This window comes from Poecilia formosa, unplaced genomic scaffold (assembly GCF_000485575.1).
Source record: "Poecilia formosa unplaced genomic scaffold, Poecilia_formosa-5.1.2 Scaffold139, whole genome shotgun sequence".
NCBI lineage: Eukaryota > Metazoa > Chordata > Actinopteri > Cyprinodontiformes > Poeciliidae > Poecilia > Poecilia formosa.
This window is the reverse complement of record NW_006800078.1, coordinates 1,397,082-1,420,874: the sequence shown is the minus strand read 5'-3', so window position 1 is coordinate 1,420,874 and position 23,793 is coordinate 1,397,082. Positions and strand designations below refer to the sequence as shown.

General features: G+C 40.8%; 2 protein-coding genes across 2 annotated transcripts; both read right to left on the bottom strand.

The window, feature by feature from the left end:
• Positions 1–1,308: 1,308 nt before the first annotated feature.
• On the bottom strand, positions 1,309–7,073 carry LOC103145290 (tubby protein homolog). Its single transcript, XM_007562662.2, has 12 exons — positions 6,575–7,073; positions 5,619–5,778; positions 4,873–5,103; positions 4,637–4,750; positions 4,365–4,517; positions 4,112–4,278; positions 3,867–4,028; positions 3,638–3,750; positions 2,421–2,535; positions 2,233–2,331; positions 1,949–2,120; positions 1,309–1,859 (listed from the first exon to the last, which is right to left on the bottom strand). The coding sequence occupies exons 1-12, from the start codon at positions 6,614–6,616 to the stop codon at positions 1,726–1,728; spliced, it is 1,662 nt and encodes a 553-aa protein (XP_007562724.1). The 5' UTR covers positions 6,617–7,073; the 3' UTR covers positions 1,309–1,725.
• A 5,657-nt stretch (positions 7,074–12,730) lies between these two features.
• LOC103145289 (tubby protein homolog) lies at positions 12,731–18,495 on the bottom strand. The gene is made up of 12 exons (XM_007562661.2): positions 17,997–18,495; positions 17,041–17,200; positions 16,295–16,525; positions 16,059–16,172; positions 15,787–15,939; positions 15,534–15,700; positions 15,289–15,450; positions 15,060–15,172; positions 13,843–13,957; positions 13,655–13,753; positions 13,371–13,542; positions 12,731–13,281 (listed from the first exon to the last, which is right to left on the bottom strand). The coding sequence occupies exons 1-12, from the start codon at positions 18,036–18,038 to the stop codon at positions 13,148–13,150; spliced, it is 1,662 nt and encodes a 553-aa protein (XP_007562723.1). The 5' UTR covers positions 18,039–18,495; the 3' UTR covers positions 12,731–13,147.
• Between the last annotated feature and the right edge of the window lie 5,298 nt (positions 18,496–23,793).

Below are 23,793 nucleotides of genomic sequence, written 5' to 3'. Positions count from 1 at the left end.
TTTTGCCCTCACCAAAATAATACAAAGTTAAGCATACATATTCATACCACACTGTTATATTACTGCTTTATTGTATTGGCTCTATTTGCATTGTAGTATTTTTACAGTTTTTTCCTTTTAGTAGTTAATTACTTTCTTCATTGTTTTATTTGATTTTCCATATTTTAGTTGCCGTATTTTCCGCACTATAAGGCACACCTAAAAACCTTCAATTTCCTCAAAAGCCGGACAGTGCGCCTTATAATCCGGTGCGCCTTATATATGGACCAATACTGAGCCACAACAGATCTAGCAACTACGGTAAGCAGCCGCCGACTTCATTTTCGCCCGTAGAAGAAGCGCGTGGTGCATGCTGGGATAGTTGTCAGAACGTTGGTTTGTTAATAAAGTTTGACTGACCTACCTACCGAGGGCGTCTTGCAGGTCATTTAGCACCACGTTCTCCACAAACATGCTGTGCATGAACGGTGAAAGGTTAACCATCGTCCGGCCACGCCCCGGCCCAGTTGTGGAAAGCTCTCCTTGCGGACTGTTTTGTTGACATTCCCTGTAGTGCAGCTCCATCTAGTGGATGCATAATGTAACCCCAGCCTCTACTGTAGCGTCTATTCTATGCGCCTTATGAGGTCCGCCTTATATATAAAAACTTTTAAAATAGGCCATTCATTGAAGGTGCCCCTTATAGTGCGGAAAATACGGTACTAGCTTAGTGGCTAGTATTGGCTAATCGGTCTCCGTTGACGTAATGTAGAACACAGGAAGTGAAAGACAACATGATGCACAGGAGGAACTGCAGATGCTACAAGCTCCACCCATCTCAGGGGAAGCTCCACCCCCTCCTGGTGCAGGAGGAGGGAAAAGCAGAAAATGTAGAGTTGATTCTGTTTTGTTTTGATAAGTTGAGATGATTGTATGTTTAGTCTGTCACTAAGTTTGTCTGGTACAAACAGTGAGTTTGTGCATTTGTCAGGGTACAAACCTGACATTTGTACCCTTTATTCTTAGCTAACTAGCTTAAAATCAGGCAGATTTGAATGGAGAGCAACTCTGAACATCAAGTCTTAGTTACATGAAGTCTAAATTTAGCTTGATTTTATACAGAAAGTTTTGGCCACCACCTGGAGATTCATGACCTATAAAAGATCCAAATCATTTGGACTAAAACTGAAATATTGAAGACGACATTTTGCGCCTGTCCCTCAAAACAATAAAAGATGTGACGTGCCACATCCTGAGGGGATTGCATGTGTAAAGGATGATTTTTAGGTAGACCTTCCCTGCCTGAGGAAAAAAAAAACAGTGCACATGTAAAGATCACGAACTTTATTATAAAATGAAACAGTCAGTGGTTATGGCAAACAAATGTGTTATATTACTGCTTTAAAAAAAAAAAGGTAAATCTTAATACTCAATCTTTTCTTTTAATATTTCAGATTTCTCATTAAATAGCACAATAGTTTAATTGCACGAATCACATACACATTTTGAAAGTATGAAAGGAAAGCTATGTAATATTGCCTTGTATTTCAATTAAAATAAAAATAAAAAAAGAAAATCACAGGACCTATAAAACAACTCTTCTGTCACATTTGTGGTACGTTTCAAGTTGTGTGTGTAGCAGATATAATCAAACATGGTCCCGCGTTAAATAATGGGTGTAGCTTCAGTTTTAACTAGCACATTTTTTGTGATGTTTACACATCTTGTTAAGCACTTTGGGTGTGGTCATTCACATGCCAGTTTGCCATCAAAGGATGACAGAGTGATGGCAAAGGCTTGAAGGGCACACATAGGAAAACTATAATCCATGGAGAAAACGTCCTCTGCCACACGACCAAATTGCATCACAATGTAATCCTCTGGAAGAGACATAAAAACGGCGTTTGAAGAGCTCAGGCGAAACACATCAACAGGTTTGTCAGTCATGAGAGAAATGTGGTTATTTTACCGTTGTCTGGGTGGATGATCTGGAAGTTTTTCACGGAGGCTTGCGTTACACGTCCGTGGAAGTTCAGCACGTACGACTGAGTCTGCTCATTCCAGGTTGGGGATTTGTTCACCAAAGTGACCAGCTTGTCCGCATTTCCATTCGAGTGGCGCACCAGAAGAGTCTCGAGCTCCTGAAATAAACGTGACTGTCACCTCGGCTGAAATATTTGACTCTTAACCAACTTCATGACCGATTCTGAACATTATTTGTCTTTTTTTTTTTTTTTTAAAACAAAGACTTACATTTTTGGGGCAAATGGACACTCTTTCATCATTCTCCAGCATGCCAGGGATGATCACTGTCATTTTCCTCGGACCCTTGAAACCCAGAACGTTTGTCTCCTGGAAAAGAATAATTTGTGTGTCTTCTAGGTTTTACCGCTTGTTATGTTGTGCGAGGCAGTGTGTGTGTATGCATGTTTGGGACTCACATAGCATATGGCTGCCAGTTCTTGCCGCACTGACTCACTCTCTTTAATGAAAGGTTTTTTCTCTGGGTTTTCACCTCCATCATAGACCGTAAACTTTGTTCCCAGAACATTGGACCTGAAGCAAATGAGAGTTAAACTCTTAAAAGCAATACCACAACATGTGTGCAAAAGAACACTGAGGTTTCAAATTTAAAAGATCGACATTGTAAAAATGTGTCGCCATTGGGTTTGAGGACTATGCAGCACTAGATTTGGGATTTTGGACATTTGTGTCATGTTTTGTTTGTTTGTAGTAACGTAACCAAATGGATCTAACAATAAATAGGTTGCACATTGCATGTCTTTAAAATTGTAGAATATCAATAACTTTTGTGGTATCGTGACATTGCCATTTGTTCTTTTGTTTAAAGAACAAATCAAATACATTTTCGGTCATTTAAGAACGGATGAAAGAAGAACCATGACTCTGGGGGAAAACAACAACAACAAAAAAAGACCAAGAGGAAAAAGTAAAGTCATGGAAGTCCTGTTTAACTCAATTTATTTGTCTACCAATGTCATTTTGAGGCATGTCCGGTTCACAAGCAGCTACTTCATCTTGAAGACTGAAGAGGAATAACCTCTCACCCCATTAAATAGCAGGAATTAAATACAGCTAAACACAGACACACCAACCCAAGTGTTGCTTTTATACAACAAAGACGTGAAAAGAGATAATTGCAGCAATTGTTTAGTTTCAGTTTCATCGAGGAAATAGACATAGCGACACAATAAAGCACCGAAGCAGGAGTACTTTCTACGGTAAACACTACACACGGTAAAAGCCATCATTGGTTTTCAATTGCTTTGTTGAGGAAACAAACAACTAAAGACAGATGCACCAAGTAAGTTTAATGTGAAATCCTTCACCTTCTGTAAACGTCAGGGTTTCACAAGGTATTTTGTAAGTGTCCAGAATACTTGAGGTACACCGCTCAAAACTGTGGAATCTGTGGTATGTGCTTTGCACACTTAGATTATGCAAACCTGGTGCAGACAAAGTAATTTATACCTTACGAGAGGGCGTGCTTTCTTTTTATTATCGTGCAATGTCTCAAAGTTGCTTGTCGGTACTAAAAGTCGTAATCATGCAAAGCTGAGGTGATAAAACAGCTCCAACTTCCAATACGATTTGAGGAAAACCTTCCTTACAATAAGCAGAAAACGTTAGACTGTACCTTAGTTTTCCGATGTAGCAGTTTGCATCTCTGGTTAGATTTGTCGGGTCGATGGAGATGAGATAGTTGGACGTTTTGCACTTTTTTCGTTTCCTGCCCGCCATCAGAAACACCTTTAAGGTGAAACAGTAGAGCAATAGATTACAGTCTGTTTCTAAAGTTAAATGCAATTCATTTAACTTTTTTTTGCATTTTTTGAGAAAGATTTTCCACAAGGAAAAATGTTCACCCTCTTGCCGTCCTCTTTCTCCATGTGGAGGTAGTAAGTTGGGTAGATGCCCTTCTCCATGCCTCTCCTGTCCCTGGTGACCCTACACTGGATGGTCACGTCTCTTGGAGCGGGACGGAGGGCAAAATTCTCAAGGTCCTCCACGGACATCGGAGAAGTCACCTGAAATGGGATGCAATTTAATTCCACAGATAATGTTTTTTTTTTTTCAATATTCACTTTAAAAAATACTTTTAAAGCCTCACCCTTTCGTTATGTTCACTGCCTGAAGACGACGTCTCCCTACAGTTGGAGTTGTACGACGCCAGAGTGGAAGGAGTTTTCTCTGCTTTCTTTGACTTTTTCTCCTTCTTCCGCTCAGATTCTTCTTGGATTTCCTCATCTTTGCTCTCGTCGCTTATTTGACACCTGGCTGCGAATTATAATGTGAAAAACTTGTCTTCATTAGCTCAACAGAGCTGCAGATTGCACAGCAAATTAGATCACATAATCACTCACACGTATCCAGAGTTTTCTTCTTCATGGGCGAAGGAGTCTCGGGCTCCCGAGGATCGTCTTCGTCTTTGTCGCTCTCGTTGCGTTTATCCTTTAGAGCATCATCCTTCACCTCTGGTTTGGTCTCAGGGGTTGAATCCTCCTTCAAATGCTTCTCTGCAAAAGAAATGTTTACTTACGTCTTAAAGAAACCCAGCAGGATGACACAAAAGCTTGACTTAAAGTGTTATGGTCACAGAACGGATAGCATGAACGCGCTCGTTTCTCAACATTACTTTTACGTTCTTGTTTGCTCTTCTGCGTGTCGACAGATTCCTTCACTTTGTCTTTTTTCTTTGCCTTTTTCTCTTTCTTCTCCTTTTCTAGTTCCTCTTCTGTCTCTTCCACTCCTAAAGAACCAGAAAACTTCTGGTAAATGATTAAATGTGGCAAACGTCTATGATTTTCATAAAAATGCATAAAATCTCAACTTTGTACAGTCTCAGTTAAAAAAAAAAAAACAAAGTCTTACGTTTGGTTTTGTCTTTTTTCACATCTTTCTTTTTGGTCTTTTTTACCTCCTCGGGGGCTACGTTCTCTTCTTTACCATTTACCTCAGGCTCTCGGTCAACCTCTAAGTCCATCGTTTTGGGAGTGACGGGCTTCTCTGGAGGCGTTTCGTCCGGTTCTGAACTCACGTTCACGTCACCCTCGCCCAATGTGATCTCGTCCAGGGGGTTGTCATGGGCATGCTCCACTTGATCTCCAGGAAACAAACATCAACAGAACACACTGTAAATGCAATGATCATACTGGCTCAAATATATGCATGCACCCTCTACTAATATTTGGATTAATGCTTTTAGTAAGTTTCAGAGAAACTGTTTTTTTATTTTATTTTTTTTTTATACAAGCATCAAAAGCCACTGGCTTAATTCTGCCTGGAATTATGATCAGTCTTTTTGGTAGCTGGTAAATGACAAAGCTCGTCTAAATTAGTTAATTTCCTGGCATGGAGAGGACTTTTACGGATTGCAAGGGCTGAGGTGATTATCATTCCACAAACTTAATGTCAGGTTACTTTATTCATAACAAGATCAGCATAAAAGCGCATAACCTATATGCTCTCAGCAGCAGGCAGCCACCAGATGTGACAAGACCCACAATAAATTTGAACTTTCACGTTATTTTCTTGGTTTTAAAATTCATTAATTACACCCCTGGAAACGATGACGAGTGGATCGTTGTTCGCAAACAGGACCCTGTTCAAATACTGACCACTCAGAGACGTGCTGCTCAGGGACTGAGAGATCAGCAGAGGCGTCTCTTCTGAGCTGACCGTCTTGTGCTTTCGATTCTTTTGGCGAGCGTCTCTATTGGCCACCACCATCTGAGCGTCTGCTCTCTTCTTCTGCTGCTTCTTCATCAAAAGAGCTCGCTAGGGTGGGAGATCAAAAATGCCGAACAAGTGATTGAAATAATTGGACAAATTTTCTTTGCCTTTGAATGACAAAATAAAAGAAAGAAAGAAAGAAGAAGAAAATGATGCATTACATCATCGCATTTACACTTTAACGTCAACCAACATTGTCGTTAAAGTGCAGAAGTGCACAAATTATTTTTAATAATTTACTACAATGTGGATACCACAATGTTGAACCAGTCAGAGGTTTACAAAGACGCATATCATGTGCATTCATTTCATTGGTGTGTATAATCAGGGGGAATATCGATGTACAAGTTTACCTGTAAAATTAATTATTGTTCTCAACACCCATTATAGTCATTTTCTATGAACAACAAATGCAGCATTAAATGACAAAACTGAATTTCACATTTATTTATTTATTTTGTTCTTCAAAGACACCATCATGCTTTGGAGAACAAGTAAACCTTGATCAGATGCCTAACCAGCAGGTGGCTCGTACACCCATGACCCAATGACACTCTAGTCTCGAGAGATTAATTCTTAATTAATTGTAAAGTTATATGTTGCAACAAAACACAATTTAATGATCCCACAGGAATATTAAGTTCAAATGACAAGCGTAAAGTCTTTCCGTGCAGAGAAAATACAAAGATAACGTAAAAAAAAAAAACAACATGATCAGAGCTTCTCAATTTCTCTAAATCTAGAACGAGATCACTCTAGAAAAACAAAATAAGGAGTTATGTTAGTGCAGCCAATCACAGATTCGTCCTGTTTACTGCACAAATAATCAGCCTGTGTTTACCTGGTTGTCCAGCTTCTGCTGCCTTATGTCCTGGTCCTCCATAGCAAAGCAAAGAGTGGCACCTAACCACAGAGCATGAAAAGGAGTAGACGGCAACAAAAAGATGAAATGCACCGTCAACTCTTAGTGAATTAGTTGACTTTGTCTCTGAGATAAATAGTTTGTTGCAATTAAGCGTGGAGGCTGGCGTTTGTGCCACCCAGCTCCATCTGGCCGTCTGTCCACCTGCACGCAGCAGAAGGCAAAGTGGATTAAAGGGGGATAATGTTCTTAGAGCACAGCTTCTACTCGAACACGAACAAGCTTCACATGGCTGTTTTTAGGAAGATTTTATGGCCTGTTGGTCCTGGTGAAACCCGAGAGACCAAACTGTACGGCGGTGCTCTGCTGCTGATAGTCTTTTTCCAGCCAGCAGTCATGACTTGCTTAATCTTTGTGTAAAGCAGTGTTCCTCAGTTCCAGTCCTCAGGCCCCCCTGCCCTGCATGTTTTAGGTGTTTCCCTTCTGCCACACACCTGGATTGAATATTTTGGTGATTAACAGGCTTCTGCAGTACTGGACGGTCATGCAATCATTTGAATCAGCTGTTCTGGAATAGAGGCACATCTAAAACATGCAGAGCAGGGGGGGCGTGAGGACGGGAATTGAGAAGCGCTGGTGTAAAGTTTCCAAAAACAAATGGGAAAGAGATAACCTGGCTGTTACTGGCACAGTGGGGCAGATTTATCCCTTTACCACATACAATCAACATACTACTGGGATAGAGAGCTGCACAGAAAATCTGCTAGGATTTATTTTATTTATTTATTTTCTAACATTCTTTATTTTAAGAATATGCATATTCATGAGCCCGAAACAGGGTTAGCAAACATATAAAATCCACTTCAGTAGTTGACATCTATCAGAAAGGTCCCACATAAAAGACATCCAGTGTCTTCCATCAAAAAAGGAATCTTAAAGACAAAGGCGGCAGACACTTCTTATAACCCACCTAGTGTAAATTCATAGTTTGTGCTGTCAACACAAAAAGTGGGTAGTTTCAAACAACTAGATGTAGACTTGTTTGTCTTCACAGACTGCCTGTGTGGACTTCACTGAATTAACAANAGTTTTAAGGACTTTACCAGCTTTTCAATTTCAGAAAGTAATATTTCTGACTATTTTTCTTTGCTAAATAGCTTCAAATTCAGTCAGTTTCTTTTTATTTTATTTTATTTTTTTGCCATGGCATTTTCATGCCAGATATTTTCACAATTGGATAAAAGTTTGGACTTTAACTGTGCCACTCTGACACATAACTATGTCTTCATCTGAACTATTCACTGTAGCTCTGGCTGGCTGGTTGGTGTTGCTGTCTAGCCTTATGTCTTTTGTACCCTCTAACAAATTTCTCCCAGGGTAACTTCCTATTTCGTTCTACCTATATTCTCATAACATCTGACTAGCTTCCCTTTCCTTGTTTAAGAAAAGCTTCCCACAGCATGATGTGACTTTCACCGTGTTCCACCATACCGTTCAGGCCGATGTACAGTTTTAGCGTTTATGAGGGACTGAGAACGAATGCAGGTCACATTTTTCAGACTTTATTTCGTAACCACAATTTGCAAGCCAAGTAGAGTTTCCTTCTAATAAGCACTACTTAGTCGCAGTCTATCACATAAAATCCCAATAATGCTAAATAAATTCAGACTTCACACAACTTCACTGTCAGACTCTGTGGTTTGATTATTATGGCCATGTAGTGAGAAATCAAAATTCAGACCAAGACTTGTAATTGGCTTCTTAAAGTCTTAATACAAGGGCTGCTTCAAGAAACAGCTGTTTCTTATACATTAACAACTGAAAAGCGTCAGCATTTGCACCCACACGTACTCCTTAATGATCAGTAAAAAACCCAAACTTCACATCCAAAACATAAACTGCCTCCCTGTAGCCAGCAACTAATTGATATTTTTCCACAAACAGCTCCAGTGGCCCTAAATCTTAATTATTGCAGTTGCTCTAGACCAGACATGACATCATAGCAACAGGTAGCCCAGTTTCTTCCACGGGTCTTTAATCATCCGAGATTGCCATCATAATGGGTGAGTGAGCCGCTGGTTCACAAAAGAAGGCCTCTCTGTGCCGAGGAGACAGATAAGGTGTGTCTCTGCATCAAACAGGCTGGAGACACCGGGAGAACAGCGTTGCCTTTATTTTCGCTGATCTGCGATAAGGCGAAGCGCATAAATTCCTGGCAATTCACGGGTACGAAAGAACGGAAGTTGCAACAATTGGGAAAAGTTGGACTTCAAAGGGTCGGTTTTCATTCGGAGAGAAGAAGATCCTTTCCATACGCCAGAGCAATAGACTCCCAAGACAATCAACAGGAACGGACTCCAAGCATCACCAGCAACCAGACCTTTTGCCAAAACACAATCAACTCCCTGTCATCACATTCGCGATTCTTCTTCCTTTTTCCCCCCTCTCTCTCTCTGCCTCTTTCTCTCTCTCTCTTCATCCCCGTTTCTTCTTCGCTGGATGCACCCGGTGTCAGCCACACCAGTTATTCCCTTAATCCTAAACAGATTGGCTTCCGCCGCGGAAGAAAACCCTCAGCCTGGCCGTCTCCTCTGCGTTTGCTCCGCAGAAACCCCGTTAATCGGCAACACATGGCGACGGGTTATGGAATGGATTATGGGGCCTTGCAACTTATGTGGTCTGCCGGCTGCTCCGGCACTTACACGGTGACGTTCAGGGACACGTTCCCTGACGGGGAGATGAAACTGATCGGATCTGTTCTCGCTTTTACAGCCTCCACGGACCAAACAGGGAGGGGAGTTAGGAGTGCTGGTGGTGGTGGTGGGTGTTGGGGGGGGGACAGTTGTCAGTCATTCCTAATAGTGGCTCCCCTCAACAGCGGAGTCAATGGCTCTCTCCCTGATGTGAACACTGCATAGAAACTCATGCGGCGCGCTGAACGTGTAATTATCAAACTTGGAGCTGCTTATTAAGACGAGAGAGAGGACAAGGCGATTGTGTTTCTTTATTCTCCCGCTTCTTCTTTTTTTGTTTCTCCGCACAATGGAGTAAGTGGAGGTCTGTGAAATCATGGAGAGGAAGAAGGATCTGAGAGGAGGAGGACAGCAGAAGGGGGGAAGAGGCATGGGGAGAGTGAGATAAAGAAGACGGAGACAATTGGGCGCACATATACACAAGTACACACACACACACACACACACACTGTCACAGAACACAAATGGTGAGGTTAGCACAGTCTTCTTTTTTTTCTCTACCAGTAGGTGGTACGTGTGAAGAAGGGTGTGTGTTTGTATCTTTGTGTGTCTCATGGTATGTAATTCTGAAGAGTTGCTGTAGGTTAGGGCTCAGAAACAAAGCTGCAAAGACCTACTCTCTTGCTATCCTTTTTTCTTTTTTTATTTTTAACGGAACTTGTTTGGCAAGACAGAAAGTGACCAACATGAGAGGCCTGTATAAGTAAGTTCTTGCATGTGTGTGTTTCTGAATGGGAAGTCCTAAATCTGTAGGGAAAGCTGAAAATTACACCTCTGTACCCCATGTCCTGAGACTGGATCAGACAACGTGTGGCGCAAAGACCCCCTAGGAAATGGAAAACGGTGTTATTTGCTGGAAGGGTTTGTCTGCTTCCATAGAATCAGGCCATAACTTGCAGAGCCACTCTGCCTTGCAAAAGTAGTACTAATTCTTTCAATTTTTCACCTTCTGTCATATTAAAACCCCAGACTTTAATATATATTTTGTAAATTACATGTGATCAACACAAACTAGCGCCTAATTGTGAAGTGGAAGAACAGTGACAGCTAGTTTTGTCAGAGAACACTAGTGAACATACAGAAGATCGAGGAACATCTTAAAAATCACAGAAAATCACAGAAAAAGTGGGATCATACGTCAAACTTAAAAAGACGTAACTATCCAGATAAGCTAGAAACAAGAGGCAAACGGTAACTCAGGAATCACACCTCAGCTCTCTCTTTATGAGAGACGGGAAAGAAGGAAAAAAAAGAAAGAAAAAAAAACGTAGGAGAATTTCATGTTTGCCACAAATTATATCAGGGACACGGCAAATATGTTTGAGATTTGATCAGATGAGATGAAAACTGAAAGTAAACACCGCCCGTCACATGAAGCTGTCGCCATGGTAAAACATGGTAGTGGCAGAATCATGTTATGCAGCGTCCACATCTTCACAATTATGTGCTACGTTGTAATAAAATTGCATTTAATTGTAATGTGACAAAATATGGAAAAGTTCAAATGCTCCATCTCATTAGGTGGGACATCTCAGAGTTTTTTGGCACTCTGCTGTAATATATGTGCAAGAAAATGTGACTGGCTGCTGCAGTTGTGCCCTGTGTCTGTGCATGTAAGGCGTGAAGAATGGGACTGCTTCACAGACGCTGCTTTCAGCTGCCCAAGGCCAGAATGACATCGGCCCAACAACAGCTTACACAGTCGACTCTTTGGACCCCTGCCCTTTATCTTCCTCCAGAAGGACAACCGGCACTATTCTGTCTTCTGGCATTCAAAAAAAGCCAGTGAATAGAAGCTGCGGCAAAACTTGAAGATGCCTGACAGGCCAGTCTGGAGCATTTCAGAATTTCTCACTTGCATTTCTCACCCTGACAAGAGAATATTTCTCATATTGCTATAAACAACAGAATGTGCTGAATCAATTCAACAAAAAGGTTATTGATTTCTAATTGAACGAAAGAAAAATAAATAACACATTTCTTTCTCAAAATAATGTTTGGTCTTATTCATTGTGACAAGGATTACGTAGACCACAAACTTATCAATTAGTCTAAACTAATCTTAATGTAGTTATTTTGCCCTCACCAAAATAATACAAAGTTAAGCATACATATTCATACCACACTGTTATATTACTGCTTTATTGTATTGGCTCTATTTGCATTGTAGTATTTTTACAGTTTTTTCCTTTTAGTAGTTAATTACTTTCTTCATTGTTTTATTTGATTTTCCATATTTTAGTTGCCGTATTTTCCGCACTATAAGGCACACCTAAAAACCTTCAATTTCCTCAAAAGCCGGACAGTGCGCCTTATAATCCGGTGCGCCTTATATATGGACCAATACTGAGCCACAACAGATCTAGCAACTACGGTAAGCAGCCGCCGACTTCATTTTCGCCCGTAGAAGAAGCGCGTGGTGCATGCTGGGATAGTTGTCAGAACGTTGGTTTGTTAATAAAGTTTGACTGACCTACCTACCGAGGGCGTCTTGCAGGTCATTTAGCACCACGTTCTCCACAAACATGCTGTGCATGAACGGTGAAAGGTTAACCATCGTCCGGCCACGCCCCGGCCCAGTTGTGGAAAGCTCTCCTTGCGGACTGTTTTGTTGACATTCCCTGTAGTGCAGCTCCATCTAGTGGATGCATAATGTAACCCCAGCCTCTACTGTAGCGTCTATTCTATGCGCCTTATGAGGTCCGCCTTATATATAAAAACTTTTAAAATAGGCCATTCATTGAAGGTGCCCCTTATAGTGCGGAAAATACGGTACTAGCTTAGTGGCTAGTATTGGCTAATCGGTCTCCGTTGACGTAATGTAGAACACAGGAAGTGAAAGACAACATGATGCACAGGAGGAACTGCAGATGCTACAAGCTCCACCCATCTCAGGGGAAGCTCCACCCCCTCCTGGTGCAGGAGGAGGGAAAAGCAGAAAATGTAGAGTTGATTCTGTTTTGTTTTGATAAGTTGAGATGATTGTATGTTTAGTCTGTCACTAAGTTTGTCTGGTACAAACAGTGAGTTTGTGCATTTGTCAGGGTACAAACCTGACATTTGTACCCTTTATTCTTAGCTAACTAGCTTAAAATCAGGCAGATTTGAATGGAGAGCAACTCTGAACATCAAGTCTTAGTTACATGAAGTCTAAATTTAGCTTGATTTTATACAGAAAGTTTTGGCCACCACCTGGAGATTCATGACCTATAAAAGATCCAAATCATTTGGACTAAAACTGAAATATTGAAGACGACATTTTGCGCCTGTCCCTCAAAACAATAAAAGATGTGACGTGCCACATCCTGAGGGGATTGCATGTGTAAAGGATGATTTTTAGGTAGACCTTCCCTGCCTGAGGAAAAAAAAAACAGTGCACATGTAAAGATCACGAACTTTATTATAAAATGAAACAGTCAGTGGTTATGGCAAACAAATGTGTTATATTACTGCTTTAAAAAAAAAAAGGTAAATCTTAATACTCAATCTTTTCTTTTAATATTTCAGATTTCTCATTAAATAGCACAATAGTTTAATTGCACGAATCACATACACATTTTGAAAGTATGAAAGGAAAGCTATGTAATATTGCCTTGTATTTCAATTAAAATAAAAATAAAAAAAGAAAATCACAGGACCTATAAAACAACTCTTCTGTCACATTTGTGGTACGTTTCAAGTTGTGTGTGTAGCAGATATAATCAAACATGGTCCCGCGTTAAATAATGGGTGTAGCTTCAGTTTTAACTAGCACATTTTTTGTGATGTTTACACATCTTGTTAAGCACTTTGGGTGTGGTCATTCACATGCCAGTTTGCCATCAAAGGATGACAGAGTGATGGCAAAGGCTTGAAGGGCACACATAGGAAAACTATAATCCATGGAGAAAACGTCCTCTGCCACACGACCAAATTGCATCACAATGTAATCCTCTGGAAGAGACATAAAAACGGCGTTTGAAGAGCTCAGGCGAAACACATCAACAGGTTTGTCAGTCATGAGAGAAATGTGGTTATTTTACCGTTGTCTGGGTGGATGATCTGGAAGTTTTTCACGGAGGCTTGCGTTACACGTCCGTGGAAGTTCAGCACGTACGACTGAGTCTGCTCATTCCAGGTTGGGGATTTGTTCACCAAAGTGACCAGCTTGTCCGCATTTCCATTCGAGTGGCGCACCAGAAGAGTCTCGAGCTCCTGAAATAAACGTGACTGTCACCTCGGCTGAAATATTTGACTCTTAACCAACTTCATGACCGATTCTGAACATTATTTGTCTTTTTTTTTTTTTTTTAAAACAAAGACTTACATTTTTGGGGCAAATGGACACTCTTTCATCATTCTCCAGCATGCCAGGGATGATCACTGTCATTTTCCTCGGACCCTTGAAACCCAGAACGTTTGTCTCCTGGAAAAGAATAATTTGTGTGTCTTCTAGGTTTTACCGCTTGTTATGTTGTGCGAGGCAGTGTGTGTGTATGCATGTTTGGGACTCACATAGCATATGGCTGCCAGTTCTTGCCGCACTGACTCACTCTCTTTAATGAAAGGTTTTTTCTCTGGGTTTTCACCTCCATCATAGACCGTAAACTTTGTTCCCAGAACATTGGACCTGAAGCAAATGAGAGTTAAACTCTTAAAAGCAATACCACAACATGTGTGCAAAAGAACACTGAGGTTTCAAATTTAAAAGATCGACATTGTAAAAATGTGTCGCCATTGGGTTTGAGGACTATGCAGCACTAGATTTGGGATTTTGGACATTTGTGTCATGTTTTGTTTGTTTGTAGTAACGTAACCAAATGGATCTAACAATAAATAGGTTGCACATTGCATGTCTTTAAAATTGTAGAATATCAATAACTTTTGTGGTATCGTGACATTGCCATTTGTTCTTTTGTTTAAAGAACAAATCAAATACATTTTCGGTCATTTAAGAACGGATGAAAGAAGAACCATGACTCTGGGGGAAAACAACAACAACAAAAAAAGACCAAGAGGAAAAAGTAAAGTCATGGAAGTCCTGTTTAACTCAATTTATTTGTCTACCAATGTCATTTTGAGGCATGTCCGGTTCACAAGCAGCTACTTCATCTTGAAGACTGAAGAGGAATAACCTCTCACCCCATTAAATAGCAGGAATTAAATACAGCTAAACACAGACACACCAACCCAAGTGTTGCTTTTATACAACAAAGACGTGAAAAGAGATAATTGCAGCAATTGTTTAGTTTCAGTTTCATCGAGGAAATAGACATAGCGACACAATAAAGCACCGAAGCAGGAGTACTTTCTACGGTAAACACTACACACGGTAAAAGCCATCATTGGTTTTCAATTGCTTTGTTGAGGAAACAAACAACTAAAGACAGATGCACCAAGTAAGTTTAATGTGAAATCCTTCACCTTCTGTAAACGTCAGGGTTTCACAAGGTATTTTGTAAGTGTCCAGAATACTTGAGGTACACCGCTCAAAACTGTGGAATCTGTGGTATGTGCTTTGCACACTTAGATTATGCAAACCTGGTGCAGACAAAGTAATTTATACCTTACGAGAGGGCGTGCTTTCTTTTTATTATCGTGCAATGTCTCAAAGTTGCTTGTCGGTACTAAAAGTCGTAATCATGCAAAGCTGAGGTGATAAAACAGCTCCAACTTCCAATACGATTTGAGGAAAACCTTCCTTACAATAAGCAGAAAACGTTAGACTGTACCTTAGTTTTCCGATGTAGCAGTTTGCATCTCTGGTTAGATTTGTCGGGTCGATGGAGATGAGATAGTTGGACGTTTTGCACTTTTTTCGTTTCCTGCCCGCCATCAGAAACACCTTTAAGGTGAAACAGTAGAGCAATAGATTACAGTCTGTTTCTAAAGTTAAATGCAATTCATTTAACTTTTTTTTGCATTTTTTGAGAAAGATTTTCCACAAGGAAAAATGTTCACCCTCTTGCCGTCCTCTTTCTCCATGTGGAGGTAGTAAGTTGGGTAGATGCCCTTCTCCATGCCTCTCCTGTCCCTGGTGACCCTACACTGGATGGTCACGTCTCTTGGAGCGGGACGGAGGGCAAAATTCTCAAGGTCCTCCACGGACATCGGAGAAGTCACCTGAAATGGGATGCAATTTAATTCCACAGATAATGTTTTTTTTTTTTCAATATTCACTTTAAAAAATACTTTTAAAGCCTCACCCTTTCGTTATGTTCACTGCCTGAAGACGACGTCTCCCTACAGTTGGAGTTGTACGACGCCAGAGTGGAAGGAGTTTTCTCTGCTTTCTTTGACTTTTTCTCCTTCTTCCGCTCAGATTCTTCTTGGATTTCCTCATCTTTGCTCTCGTCGCTTATTTGACACCTGGCTGCGAATTATAATGTGAAAAACTTGTCTTCATTAGCTCAACAGAGCTGCAGATTGCACAGCAAATTAGATCACATAATCACTCACACGTATCCAGAGTTTTCTTCTTCATGGGCGAAGGAGTCTCGGGCTCCCGAGGATCGTCTTCGTCTTTGTCGCTCTCGTTGCGTTTATCCTTTAGAGCATCATCCTTCACCTCTGGTTTGGTCTCAGGGGTTGAATCCTCCTTCAAATGCTTCTCTGCAAAAGAAATGTTTACTTACGTCTTAAAGAAACCCAGCAGGATGACACAAAAGCTTGACTTAAAGTGTTATGGTCACAGAACGGATAGCATGAACGCGCTCGTTTCTCAACATTACTTTTACGTTCTTGTTTGCTCTTCTGCGTGTCGACAGATTCCTTCACTTTGTCTTTTTTCTTTGCCTTTTTCTCTTTCTTCTCCTTTTCTAGTTCCTCTTCTGTCTCTTCCACTCCTAAAGAACCAGAAAACTTCTGGTAAATGATTAAATGTGGCAAACGTCTATGATTTTCATAAAAATGCATAAAATCTCAACTTTGTACAGTCTCAGTTAAAAAAAAAAAAACAAAGTCTTACGTTTGGTTTTGTCTTTTTTCACATCTTTCTTTTTGGTCTTTTTTACCTCCTCGGGGGCTACGTTCTCTTCTTTACCATTTACCTCAGGCTCTCGGTCAACCTCTAAGTCCATCGTTTTGGGAGTGACGGGCTTCTCTGGAGGCGTTTCGTCCGGTTCTGAACTCACGTTCACGTCACCCTCGCCCAATGTGATCTCGTCCAGGGGGTTGTCATGGGCATGCTCCACTTGATCTCCAGGAAACAAACATCAACAGAACACACTGTAAATGCAATGATCATACTGGCTCAAATATATGCATGCACCCTCTACTAATATTTGGATTAATGCTTTTAGTAAGTTTCAGAGAAACTGTTTTTTTATTTTATTTTTTTTTTATACAAGCATCAAAAGCCACTGGCTTAATTCTGCCTGGAATTATGATCAGTCTTTTTGGTAGCTGGTAAATGACAAAGCTCGTCTAAATTAGTTAATTTCCTGGCATGGAGAGGACTTTTACGGATTGCAAGGGCTGAGGTGATTATCATTCCACAAACTTAATGTCAGGTTACTTTATTCATAACAAGATCAGCATAAAAGCGCATAACCTATATGCTCTCAGCAGCAGGCAGCCACCAGATGTGACAAGACCCACAATAAATTTGAACTTTCACGTTATTTTCTTGGTTTTAAAATTCATTAATTACACCCCTGGAAACGATGACGAGTGGATCGTTGTTCGCAAACAGGACCCTGTTCAAATACTGACCACTCAGAGACGTGCTGCTCAGGGACTGAGAGATCAGCAGAGGCGTCTCTTCTGAGCTGACCGTCTTGTGCTTTCGATTCTTTTGGCGAGCGTCTCTATTGGCCACCACCATCTGAGCGTCTGCTCTCTTCTTCTGCTGCTTCTTCATCAAAAGAGCTCGCTAGGGTGGGAGATCAAAAATGCCGAACAAGTGATTGAAATAATTGGACAAATTTTCTTTGCCTTTGAATGACAAAATAAAAGAAAGAAAGAAAGAAGAAGAAAATGATGCATTACATCATCGCATTTACACTTTAACGTCAACCAACATTGACGTTAAAGTGCAGAAGTGCACAAATTATTTTTAATAATTTACTACAATGTGGATACCACAATGTTGAACCAGTCAGAGGTTTACAAAGACGCATATCATGTGCATTCATTTCATTGGTGTGTATAATCAGGGGGAATATCGATGTACAAGTTTACCTGTAAAATTAATTATTGTTCTCAACACCCATTATAGTCATTTTCTATGAACAACAAATGCAGCATTAAATGACAAAACTGAATTTCACATTTATTTATTTATTTTGTTCTTCAAAGACACCATCATGCTTTGGAGAACAAGTAAACCTTGATCAGATGCCTAACCAGCAGGTGGCTCGTACACCCATGACCCAATGACACTCTAGTCTCGAGAGATTAATTCTTAATTAATTGTAAAGTTATATGTTGCAACAAAACACAATTTAATGATCCCACAGGAATATTAAGTTCAAATGACAAGCGTAAAGTCTTTCCGTGCAGAGAAAATACAAAGATAACGTAAAAAAAAAAAACAACATGATCAGAGCTTCTCAATTTCTCTAAATCTAGAACGAGATCACTCTAGAAAAACAAAATAAGGAGTTATGTTAGTGCAGCCAATCACAGATTCGTCCTGTTTACTGCACAAATAATCAGCCTGTGTTTACCTGGTTGTCCAGCTTCTGCTGCCTTATGTCCTGGTCCTCCATAGCAAAGCAAAGAGTGGCACCTAACCACAGAGCATGAAAAGGAGTAGACGGCAACAAAAAGATGAAATGCACCGTCAACTCTTAGTGAATTAGTTGACTTTGTCTCTGAGATAAATAGTTTGTTGCAATTAAGCGTGGAGGCTGGCGTTTGTGCCACCCAGCTCCATCTGGCCGTCTGTCCACCTGCACGCAGCAGAAGGCAAAGTGGATTAAAGGGGGATAATGTTCTTAGAGCACAGCTTCTACTCGAACACGAACAAGCTTCACATGGCTGTTTTTAGGAAGATTTTATGGCCTGTTGGTCCTGGTGAAACCCAAGAGACCAAACTGTACAGCGGTGCTCTGCTGCTGATAGTCTTTTTCCAGCCAGCAGTCATGACTTGCTTAATCTTTGTGTAAAGCAGTGTTCCTCAGTTCCAGTCCTCAGGCCCCCCTGCCCTGCATGTTTTAGGTGTTTCCCTTCTGCCACACACCTGGATTGAATATTTTGGTGATTAACAGGCTTCTGCAGTACTGGACGGTCATGCAATCATTTGAATCAGCTGTTCTGGAATAGAGGCACATCTAAAACATGCAGAGCAGGGGGGGCGTGAGGACGGGAATTGAGAAGCGCTGGTGTAAAGTTTCCAAAAACAAATGGGAAAGAGATAACCTGGCTGTTACTGGCACAGCGGGACAGATTTATCCCTTTACCACATACAATCAACATACTACTGGGATAGAGAGCTGCACAGAAAATCTGCTAGGATTTATTTTATTTATTTATTTTCTAACATTCTTTATTTTAAGAATATGCATATTCATGAGCCTGAAACAGGGTTAGCAAACATATAAAATCCACTTCAGTAGTTGACATCTATCAGAAAGGTCCCACATAAAAGACATCCAGTGTCTTCCATCAAAAAAGGAATCTTAAAGACAAAGGCGGCAGACACTTCTTATAACCCACCTAGTGTAAATTCATAGTTTGTGCTGTCAACACCAAAAGTGGGTAGTTTCAAACAACTAGATGTAGACTTGTTTGTCTTCACAGACTGCCTGTGTGGACTTCACTGAATTAACAAGTAGATACTGTTGTAAAGTTAGTTAAATTATGTTTTTCTTTTTTTTTTTTTTTTTTACACTTACACTTAGCCTTTTACGGGCTAAGTGTAAGTTGCAATGCTTCTCATCAATTCATGAGAAAAATCAACAATTGCTGACCAGCCTTTTGCATGTTTCCAAAGGGGAATTTTGGGACAGTTTTAGATTGGTTTAGCTTTTACTTTACAAATAGAAACTTCAGTGTCCATATTTAAGCTTCATCATGTCAGATCATGCTGATCTCACATGTGTGGTGGCACAAGTCTGTTTTTTGGGCCCACTTCTCGCTCTCTCTCTCCCTCTCTCCCTCTCCCTCTGTCTCTCCTTGCTATAAATTCATACATTTAGACTATTCTTCTGTTATGAGTGAACGTTTCCTCAGAGTGCTCCAGTTTTCTCATACTGTCCAAAAACGTGTTTACATAGTAGATTAACTGGTTACTCTAGATTACCCTAGAAGTGTGAGTGCATGTATGTTTGTCTCTTGTGCCTTTGTGCTGTATAGTGCGGTTGCCCAAAATGAAAAATGCTGACGTTACAATTTGAAAGGAATAAAATGCACATTTTTGCATAGCTAGAAGCTCCTGGATCTGTTAATCGCTTTGATTTTCATAAAGAAAATTCTTAAAAGTAAAACGAGACAAACAAACAAACAAAAAAGATAGAAAACGTATGCACAAGAAAAGTAACTTAAAGCAATGCCCAGCAATAAACTGGGCAAACACCAAACACAAGAACCAGGAGTTTAATCCCTAAATCAGTTTGACCAAATTATAATTTGTCATTGTTATATCGCGTTTTCTTTGGATGACTTTGCAGATGCAAACACAGATTTGGGACCCAGCTATGTTTTTGCTAAACATACAGTTACAAAGTATGTCTGTTGTTTGTAGACACATTGATTTATCATGTGCGTTAGATGGGATTGTCTTGTTCATGAACGATTTAGTGTAAAGAGTGTGAATCAATCTTTGTACAATGTTGACATATCTAAAAAAAAAAAATGGCAAAAGAAAATCCTTAGACATGCCTTCAGACACGCATGAGAAAGTCACAGACGTCAAATGTTGCTGACCGCACAATCAGTAAGTGGTGATATTTAGATCAAAAAGACCCAGAGACTCCAATTTGTTTTGCAAGCTGGTGTGCAGGAGCATTACTGCAACAAATGAACAGCAATTTTTGTCCAAAACGTCTTGAACACAATTGAAATTCTCCATTTAATGTTCTCTTTTGTCCCACAGTGATGGCGGAAAGCTTCCAGTTACCCCTCTCCCCCTCCACGCTGTCCCGTGTTTCCCCCTTTGCGTGTGTCGAGATCTGAGAGCTTCCTACACGATCCCAGACTGCCTTGGTCTTGATCAAAGGTAGCATGTGTTATCCAGTCAAACTATGATAAAGGGGTTCCTGTTACAATTAAGGGGAAGTTGTATTTTTTATTTTTTTTTTTCCAAAACTGCCCCCTCCCCTCTTACCCTCTCCTGACTTGTTCGCAAGTTGGTCAGATAACTGTGGACATGAGAGCTCTGGCTTTGACCTCTGTTCGACAGTAATGATTGCACCTTGACCCTCTGCTTTTTTGTCCAAGCGATGACAATGACCCCCTCGTGGGTTTTCTTCAGACGAGAAGTGAGCTAAGGGAAATCCCTGAGTGACAGCGAAGTGCTACAACTCACCACTTGTACAGCAACTAACATTGCAGTGATAGCTGAAGAGAGACTTTCACAAAAAGGTTCTGTGGTTTCTAACCTCTAACTCAGTCGACTGGATTTAGCAGTCCCAGTACCATGCGTCCGTATCCCATGTGCTTGCATGGGAACGTGTCCTTTTTCCCTCGCAGCCCCCCGGCCCCTCTTCCACATACACCCCCATCCACTTCCTGCTATCTCCAGGGCCAATCTAAGGCTGCGCTATTACGAGTCCTGTACTCGGCGTGTTGGCGGCCGATTTAGAACATCAACACCATCAATCAACCCGGCGATGGGGCCAACCAGCTGGCTGAACCGTCCCGTCCCAGCACCGTACAATTTGTCATCCGACGAGGCCAACTTGCGTTCATGTAACTACGCCCAAACCTTTCTCCACTTTGTCTATACCCTTCTGATGACTTTTTGACTCGGCCTTCTGAACGACTTCCTTCAAGCCTTGATGTCTCGACTCACAAAAGCCTCTTTGCCAAAAGTTTTAAGCTTGTTTTCTTTTTGTCTCTCCATATGAGAATAATTGAGCAGTAATGGACAGTCATGAAACAAAGCTAACTTTGGTTCCCGTTGACTGATGTTTGTGTTGCTGTTAAAAAAAAAAGACAGAAAGAAAGAAAGAAAGAAAAGGGGGAACAGCAGCCAGCTCTATTCCCCACTCCTTGGCCATTACTTTTGCTGGAAAAATGAGCTGTTCTTTGGCTATTACAAATGTTTCCCCTTTTGTTTTATATGTCTCGCTGAGCAAGGTAATTATGCACCAGAGTATATGGACAACATATAAACAAACAAGCAAACATGCAGTGGAGAAAGCGTGACTCATATTACTATAAAACACTAGATATGCTCACCCAAACTGCACTGGTGTTTAATTTGAGGTATACTTTCTGTTGTGTTGCAATAACAGAACAGAACACAATTTTATAAGTCTGTAAAAGTCAGAGTCATGCTCGATTAAAAAGACAAGACTTAAAGTGCCTTGCAAATGCATCTATGGCCTTTAAGCCTTCTCACATTTCTTTTAATTTTTATTTTACTAGGACTTTATACGTTAAACCAACACAAAGTAGTCTAGAAATGTGGAGTTGGAAGAAAAAGATGAACAATTGTCAATATTTTTGACGAATAAAAAGCTGAAAAGTCTTGAGTGCATTTGCATTTCCTGTTTCACTGCTTTGTAGAACAGCATCTCACAGCAACTGCAGCTTCAAGTGCTCTTCTATAATCGGCAGGCAAATAGCAGCAGTCCTATAAACAAATATTTGTAGCTGATTTGTGGAGCTCTACAGCTCCTCCAAAGTTACCATGGACTTTGTGACTTCTGCCTTAATTTTTGCCTTATTTGTTCTGGTCTGTCAGTTTATGTGGACAATCATCCTGTTTAGCTTTAATTTCTTTGCAGCTTTCTCCCTGACCTACTACTTTGCAAAAAAAAAAATCTTTTTTTGTGTATCTATTCTGAGCTATTCTTAAGATCCCATTAAAATACAAAGAGGTTTGTGGTGAAATTGAGAGAAAAATGCAAGGACATTTTAAATACTTATGCAATATAATTTATGCGCCAACTTTATTCACTTTACCAATACGTAAAGGAAGGAGATGCCACAGCTTTCATTTTTTGTTTTTGTTCAATCATAATGAGGTTCACTGCAGCGACGCATTTGAGAAACTTCCTCCAGCAATGATGTCATGGATACCATCCCAACACGTACACACACAGGCTTCCTCTTATAATTGCTCAGCTTCCCGGCTTTCCTTCTTTCTGCTCTACTCTTCCTCCCCAGGCCGGCTGACTGAGGCCCGCAGGCACAGAGCGGGCCTTGGAGTTGTCCAAACAGCCGAAACGAAGATCGGGGGGGAAGTTCCTCGCTCTTTTGTCTCCGCCATCTCTGGCAGGGGAACAAGTGCACCACAGTGCGCTGACTTGGGAGTGTGTCGGCCGGGGTCATGGCATGGCGGCCCGTCAGTCCCTTTGCAGTCACGCTACCATTCCTCCCCTCAGCGTCCCACCACTGTGGACAGCCAGACAGCCGGCCCAGCTGCACAACCGCCTGCCCCTTTACCCATTCAATCAGCCAGGGTCAGCCACAATCAACCAGTGATGATGCACATCTGTGTGTGTGAGCAGGGAGGTAAAGAGTCTGCACTCCCCCTCCCCTCCTTCCTCTGAATCAAATGAACAAAACAGTAAAGCTTCTTCTGCCACAATACACTCAGCCAAATTTATATGCAAGAAAACAAACCAGAAAAAAAAAGAAAAAGCTGCAAACAGTGGAAGGCGAAGGCTGTGTCAAATTTAGAAGATCAGCTTTTATATCAGCGCAAGGGATTAGCAAGAGTCTGCAAATCACTGCCGACACTTCCAAATATCCGAGTGAAAATGATTTGTGCTAAACAGAACCAGGCATCAGAACTGGGCGGCTTTTTCGCCAGTCGCACGCAACTTTATTTGCCTGCGAATAATTTTCCGGCATCCACTTCAAGAATAGGCACGTTTGATTTCAGCTTTACGAGAGCATGTTTTACAAATTCCGCCCGGGCCAAGAGAAACTGTACCTGGCAGCCGTACAGAAAAAGGCTTTCCTGACCTGTTTTAGGCATAAACAAGTCTAGAAAGAGCTTGGATTTAACACGGGAGCAGACCGAATACAGACAGACATATTGCATTTAAAATGACTAAGATTTTTTTAATTATTATTATTATTATTATTGTTTTAATGCTCAAATCTAACCTAAAAAGACTTAAAAAGACTGTTTTAGTAGCTAATATCAAGTTGTTATTGTCATATTCCTGGTATAAATCAATTCATTCAGCTCGTATAACCTCCACGGTGTTCTTTCGGTACCTGCGAGAAAAATGTGTTTAGGGACATGGGGGAGTGATTGGGCAAAATTACAACAAGCAGAAATTGGACCCTTGGCACTGGTCTTGCTTTGAAAAGTCTTAATGACAAATCACCACTTTCCCTTTC

What these genes read in the sequence shown, in the direction of transcription:
- LOC103145289 (XM_007562661.2), bottom strand. Translation starts at nt 18,038, where the DNA reads ATGGAGGACCAGGACATAAGGCAGCAGAAGCTGGACAACCAG. An exon ending in GAGCAAACAAGAACGTAAAA is followed by an intron (nt 15,940 to 16,058) that starts GTAATGTTGAGA and finishes TTTCTTTTGCAG; the next exon opens with AGAAGCATTTGAAGGAGGAT. An exon ending in TGTCCATTTGCCCCAAAAAT is followed by an intron (nt 13,543 to 13,654) that starts GTAAGTCTTTGT and finishes CGTTTATTTCAG; the next exon opens with GAGCTCGAGACTCTTCTGGT.
- LOC103145290 (XM_007562662.2), bottom strand. Translation starts at nt 6,616, where the DNA reads ATGGAGGACCAGGACATAAGGCAGCAGAAGCTGGACAACCAG. An exon ending in TGCTACATCGGAAAACTAAG is followed by an intron (nt 2,536 to 3,637) that starts GTACAGTCTAAC and finishes CATTTGCTTCAG; the next exon opens with GTCCAATGTTCTGGGAACAA. An exon ending in AACTGGCAGCCATATGCTAT is followed by an intron (nt 2,332 to 2,420) that starts GTGAGTCCCAAA and finishes ATTCTTTTCCAG; the next exon opens with GAGACAAACGTTCTGGGTTT.